The sequence below is a fragment of the Sinocyclocheilus grahami genome, unplaced genomic scaffold, assembly GCF_001515645.1.
Source record: "Sinocyclocheilus grahami isolate Dianchi unplaced genomic scaffold, SAMN03320097.WGS_v1.1 scaffold2248.1, whole genome shotgun sequence".
In the NCBI taxonomy this organism is placed as follows: Eukaryota; Metazoa; Chordata; class Actinopteri; order Cypriniformes; family Cyprinidae; genus Sinocyclocheilus; species Sinocyclocheilus grahami.
In genome coordinates, this window is record NW_015507427.1 from 783 (window position 1) to 7876 (window position 7094).

The 7094-nt window shown below is 37.2% G+C and overlaps 1 protein-coding gene across 1 annotated transcript; it reads left to right on the forward strand.

Annotated features, from left to right (window-relative positions):
* Positions 1-2783: 2783 nt before the first annotated feature.
* On the forward strand, positions 2784-4992 carry LOC107574481 (probable E3 ubiquitin-protein ligase ARI7). The gene is made up of 4 exons (XM_016260920.1): positions 2784-2961; positions 3742-3845; positions 4035-4184; positions 4278-4992. The coding sequence occupies exons 1-4, from the start codon at positions 2889-2891 to the stop codon at positions 4731-4733; spliced, it is 783 nt and encodes a 260-aa protein (XP_016116406.1). The 5' UTR covers positions 2784-2888; the 3' UTR covers positions 4734-4992.
* The last annotated feature ends 2102 nt before the right edge of the window (positions 4993-7094 follow it).

The window sequence follows — 7094 nt, forward strand, 5'->3', positions numbered from 1 at the left end:
ATATCCTGGATCTAATGTATATGCTTAAGATAATAAGGGGGAAATGGTTTGTGGTAAAGTTACAAAGAAAATGATCAGTCCCTTTTATCTTTTTTGATGGTGCTTCCAATGGATCTTGTTGACCTGGTACAAAAAAATATATATATATATTGTAAACTAAAATATATATTGAAATTGTTTCATAATATTCATAGAAAAAAATCTACTTTGTTTTTAAGAAAAATCCAGAACTGTTACCGTCAGGTGATAATGCACGTGCTTTTTTGTCACTGTACAGTGGAGCTTTGCGAGGAGTCTCTTGATACTGTAGAACCTCAAAGTTCCTGTTCATATCTTCTATTCCTGGCTTACTACGAGGATCTGAATGGGAGTTGTCTGGATTTTTCCGTTTAGAATCCCTGCTGTCCATGTTGTTGATATATTTAGGCAGAATAATGACCGACAAATTCTGAATTCTGAGTAAAATTATGATGGGGAGTCTTTTCAGCTCTGAGATATTAAAATCGAAAGAAAAAAACAATCAAAAATGTGTCACATTGCATTTACATTGTGTTCCAACACATTAATATAGTTTTAATATAGTTAGTAGTTAATCCTATAGTTATAATATATTTTGCTTTCATTTCTGATTGTCAGTCATATTTGGGCATATCAGACTAATCATTAAGAAATTATTTACTTCAGTCCCTCTAAAGTCTCTACAGAGACACAAGAGCCGTTTAAACGGGATGCGTCAAAGCGACTGTTCCTGTACTCTTCCATTTGTCCTGTTTGTTATCCAGAGTAGTTTAAGTATGTGGAGTATCATTAGAAACTGAATACTGTTCTGGCATCGCATCACGTACACACACACACACACACACACACACACAGGAACGAGCGAGGAGACGAGGAACTAAGTAAATCAAAAGGGTTTTAATGGAGGCACGCTGGGGATCACAGGACGGGAGACATCAGGCAAACAAAATGACATTTAACAGCAGACAGAGAACTGGAAACGAAGAACACTTTAAATACACAGACACCAATGGGACACACCTGGGAGCAAATGAACTAATTAATCAAAACACAGCTGGAGACGAACAGACACAACGAGGACAGGAACAGAGAACAGGAAGAGCCAAATAAGGGCAAGGAAGGCACATGAGGAACAAAATGCACACAAAACATGGACCAGAGTCTGACAGTGTCCAGTTTATTCTGATTATTATAATGGATTCTCGACAGGTAAGGCCTATGGTGTGATGATGTTTAGCTATCGGTCAGTGACTTGCTCTGGAGGCAGTCATATGCAAATGTATTTGCCCTTGCGATGTAACGTGCCTCCTCAAATCTACACAAACCATTTTTGAAGCAATGTTAAATAAATGCATTGATTATAAAGAGAAGGATATTTTAAGCTATGACCTCATTTCTTATGTCTTGACACCCTTGAAAATATTTGAAGAATTTTTTTCAAGAAATGCACTTATATTCTAACAAATGACTTTATCTCAAGAACTTTCTTAACTTCTTTATAGTAAACATTAAAAAAAAACATTAGAAGTAAACATTAAAATGCAGATTCAGAAAGCACAGCTTTAGCTTTAAGTGTACCATTTAACTTTTTTAGTTTGCCAGATAACAAGAAAGAGATTTTGATAACTATTTTCCTCAAAATAAAAATACAGCAATAACCTGTACTGCTAACTATTGCTGTAAGATTTGGAGTAGGTGTATAATTAATTATGTATTCCAGTTATTGACATGCTGTAATTGCTTGAACTCATTCTTTGATATAAGAATAAAAAAAAGGTTGACTTATGTGAATGTACCTTGCAAAATCAAATTTTCCCATATGTCTGGGACACATCTGAACCTGCATTAAAACAAGCAGCAGAAAAAGAAAATCATATGTTAGTAATCCCATTAAGCAGAAACAGTACATGGCATTATTGAAGTCTTACAGAAGCTGTTGCTGAAATGGCACCTACTGTGTTTGGTTTACTTTTCCAACACCCTGGCATACATTACTACAGAACAAATATCTGGTTTTGATTGCAGGTCGGTGCAGGTTGATTGCATGTGGCTGTAAATGTTTTCGGACCACATTAAAAATCATTTCCTTTTAGAGAGGTACACAAATCAAGAAGATACAGATACAGTTGTTTGAATACACATCAAATATTATATGACAAATCCCTAACTAACCTCTTCCACTGCACATTTAGCTGTTGCTCACAGATCACAAAGAGATATTGAACCAATCGAGTGTGAGTTGATATCAAAGGGAGACTGATTTCAAACATGTATCTACAAAAATGTTAACTAAATTTGAAAACGAAAAGAATCAGATATAATGTACGAGATAAAGCAATTCAGTGCAAAAGTAATGACTTCTGTAGAAACACCTGCCACAAAAACTTTAATCAATCTGACAAGAATTACTGAACCTACAACCTGATCATGACACAAAGTAAAAAGTGATAATGAAATGAACTACAGAGTTTTTCTGCCTAACTGAAAATGCAAAGACTCTGAGGAAGACTAAATATTTAAAAGCATTTTAAACTGAATACTGCATTCACTTTCACTCTGTCTCTGAATTATTTTCATTTTAGAAAAACTAGTCAAACTCTTACTTTAGAGAAACGTTCTTCAGTTCATCTCTTTAAAATGCCCCCGACTCAGATGTGTCATCTTAAAACTACATTTGTCAAATGGTTGTGCGCAGCACTGCGGTGATTCTTCATAATGCTGCACAGATGCTGTCTGAAGAAGAGCTCCACCCTGAAGGAAACGAAATCACGTGATTTTTCAGTATCTGAAAGGAAAGAGAAAGTGTCTCGAGCGACACTAAAACAGCAGGCGCCCGCCTGAAAACTGGCTATTTGCGAAATATCTTTATCATGTCAGGAGACGAGAAGCGATATGATGGATCTGAGAAGGACATGCAATTCGTAAGAAAGTGCAGCGATATTGGTAAGTGTGTTACAACCTTCCATTGGACTAAAATAAACTAGAAATTGGTGACGAGGCGTTCTCGAAGAAAATATCTGTTCTTTTTCTAAAACCAAACAGATAGAAAGAGGAAAGTTGTCTTTATATTACATTTGCGTCTGAAGCAATGTTATTTCCCAAACTTGTGCTGGTTTATTCTGCGTTGTACAAAGCCAAACCGCAAGTCGGCAGTAGCAAATCGGTTAAAACGCTGTAAATGCAATGAAAACTCAGCTCAGACATGCATAAAACAGCTTTTACAAACCAAATCCAAATCTTTTATTGAAAGTGTTTTTATCATACAAATGTCAATAAAATGTCTACAAATGACTGAAACTTATTTGAGATCAGGTAAGAACCATATAGACGCTGGTTGATGGCTGCCCAGAACCATCACAACCATTGGTGTAGCAAATCAGCCCTGCGCATCCTATTTTATTTTGACAATTTAGTTGTGTAGTTAAGAAGACAAAGTTTACTGCAGTGATTTTTATTTTTTTTGGAAAGGTATATATATGGCTTTCAAAAGAGAGATATGAGATATCATGTTGCTTAATCTTAAGTCTGAACCTCTGGAATTTTTACAAATTATCAGAAGATAATACACAGATTCAGACATCGTTTAGAATAGTACAAGCTAGAACAGAGAGGAATTAAACAATAGTATAGGGGAATATTTTTTTAGCAGGATGCAGTTAAGTGCTGATGGACGAGATGAGCTTCCAGGATGTTGGTGTAAATGACGTGTAATTTCCCCATCAGATCCATATGATGATGATCCGCACACTTTAAGAGCTCGTTTATCCTGCGGTCATGTCACTGGTCCACAGACACTGACAGACTACTGCAGACTACAGCTGAATGACGTAAGTGCTGTTTAGTTTACATCCTAAACAGATTAATTTTTAATGCTGTTTACCTTTACAATGTTTGAATGTTATTTTTTATATTTAAAGAATGTTTTTCTATTCTCCAATGTTCTGGGTGCATTTCTGAGAGGACAGTATTGAACTATCATGATAATACAGATCATTGCTCAAAATGATTAATTGCAGGGTAAAGCTGAGCTGAGATGCCCTTTGTGTAACGGTCAATGGTCTTACACTGAAGTGCGTAAACTAGCCAAACTCACACCTGAAGAACAGCAATGCTTTGAAGAAACTCTTGCCAACAATGCAACCAGAAAGATAATAGACATTAAGAATGTAAGTATGGTCTCTAAAGCTTTTAATTTTTGAAACTCTCAGAAATTCTCTACATGGTTCAGTTATTGTTCATGTGCTCTTTCTGTCTCACAGTGTCCTGGTTGTGACTGGTTGATTGAGAGATCAAACCCGTCTAATCTCAGCGTGCAGTGCACCGTTTGCTCTGCAAAGAATAAAAAAACCTTTGAGTTCTGCTGGCAGTGTTTGAGAGAATGGAAAGGGCATCAGCCTCGCTCTGATCGATGTGACAATGAAGGCTGCAGCAATAAAGAGCTGGATCTGCTGAGAGATTGTGCAACTATTATTTTAAAAGATGCTGCAAATATTGTATGTCCAGCTGTTCGTGCCTGTCCAACATGTGGTTTGCTGATTGAACACAACTCGGAGAAATGCAAAAACATTACATGCTCTCGGTGTACTAAAGAGTTTTGTTTTGTCTGTCTGAAGCTCACACCTGAATGTGTGAGTACAAGTGATTACTATATTATGTGTTCAGGTGGTGTGGCTCCACGACAGACTTCATTTCCATTTTGGAGAGTTAACCAATAAATTACAAACACAGTTACAGTTATGTGGTAGAATACTATTTAGAAAGCATGTGTAGCATAATGACTAATGTTATTAGCCTATATAAAAGTAAAAGACCAACCCAAAATAATTATTAATGATTAATAATCAAATCTTTCACCCACTGTGTTCCCCTGCCTACCTGCACCCATCTGCTGAGACCATCGCCAGCCTTCAACAGCTGAAGAAACACCTCTTATGCAAGAATTTAGCTCATTCCTGTTCCTCATTTGTAGGTCACTGCGGCTAAAGTTATCTGCTAAATGAAAAAAAATGTTTTATGTTTTTTGAGCTTTTTCTTGTTGCTGTTTAGTGAAGTATACTATTGTACATGTAACATGTTGTAAAGATATTGCATGAAAGATGGTAAGTGGCATTTAAGCTATTTGCTTAATTCAAGACTACTATAGTGAATAAAAAGTGTCATGTATTGTATTCATTGTTTGTTTTGCAGTGAAAGAAACTGTCTGAATATTAAAGAGATTGATAAGATGTACAGTATGAATATGTAATCCTTAATTATCCAAAGTGACTTAAAAGAAAGGGACTGTACATCTGGGGCAACCTAGGGTCACGAAGGTGAGGTCTTCTATGTTTTCAGGGTCAAGATCTTTGAACATTTTCTTTGAACATTCATCACCCACATTCTAATACCTTGCAGGAAACAGGCACACATTTAAAAAATTAAATTCTGGTTTTAATACAATTTTAGATCAGTTAAACTTAAAATTAAAGTTTATTTGTACAGCGCTTTTCACAATACAAATCATTGCAAAGCAACTTTACAGCAAATTAAGTTTCTACAATATATTTAGTGGTAGCTTATCAGTGGTGACTGTCAGTTAATGTACATATGGCAGAAATGTACGGAAAAATCAATTAAAGACGTAATCAAACAGACGATGAACACTATTAACAGCAATTATTATATGATGCAATCAAACTTATAGCAAAATGTGGTAGTTCTGTATGTTGTTTCAGGGTTGGCATCATCTGAGGTCCTCTGAGGGGTTGCATCATCTCTTCTCAGGTGTTCTGGATCCAGACTGAAGCTTGTGTAGATCCTAGTTACCACGGGATGTCAATCTCAGCAGAAACAGAGAAACAAATAGAGACATAATTAGTGTAGCAGCTGTTCCAACCAAGCAAAATGTGGAAAACAATATTTGTTTTACCCAAACTAAAGAATAATAATGTGCATTTGATCAGATATAAATGCAGTACAAGATTATGAGATGCATTATTTGAACGCTTGGCCAAAGAGATGTGTCTTTAATCTAGATTTAAACAGAGAGAGAGTGTCTGAACCCCGAACGGTATCAGGAAGGCTATTCCAGAGTTTGGGAGCCAAATGCGAAAAAACTCTACCTCTCAACAGTAACCAATAGGTGTGAGAGGAAATCTGCGAATTCTTTTAGGAAATCTGTATACGGCCCTGGTGGTCTATACACAGTAGCCAGAGCAAGAGATACGATAGATTTCTTTTGCATATCTGACAGTGTAACATTAAGCAGAAGCATTTCGAATTAGTTAAACCTGTATCCTGTCTTCTGAGTAACATTGAGAATATCAAAGTCAGGTTTCCTTAGAGTCATGTGGTAGAGAGAGTTAGCAATGGACCGTTTTCACAAGACTGTAGCTGTGTCCGAAATCGCATACTTCCATACTATATAGTAGGCGAAAAACAGTATGCGAGGCGAGTAGTATGTCCAAATTCATAGTATTCGAAAAACAGTAGGCGAGAAGTACCCGGATGACCTACGAATAGCATGTACGTAGCATGCATACGATGGACACTTTACTATCCCATGAGGCCATGGAAGAGGAGGTGCCATATTCGAAAATGGCGGAAGGCAGCGACGTGGCTCTTTTCAGGTGTAAGTACCTTAGGGAAAAAGGTTGTTCATTGTCGTTGACTTGCACTTGTTTAACATGATCTAAGTGAACGGCTGACTTATTGAAAGTTTAAACATTGTAAATCGATGAGATGATTTCGTGAATCGGCTGTAAAAAGATGTTTAATCGCCGATGAAAGTAGTAAGTTTTTTTTTTCAAGATGGCGCCGACGCTGATGGCTGCCTCCGTGGCGTGCTCCGCAGTTGTTTTTATGTTTTTGTTAGTTTGTCCTCTCTTTAGTTATATCCCTGCACTCAGTTTCACCAGAGACGAATTGCTGGACATTCGGAAATACACACCACCCGATATTTCACCGGTTTTCGACTATTCTGATGTTTTGCTGGACATTGTAGTTGGGGGAGCTGTGGCGCTGATCAAGCGCTTCAGGACGCGCAGACGGGGGAAGAGAGCCGGCGCGCTCGTGAAGCTCAGGCAGCGCGGATTCAG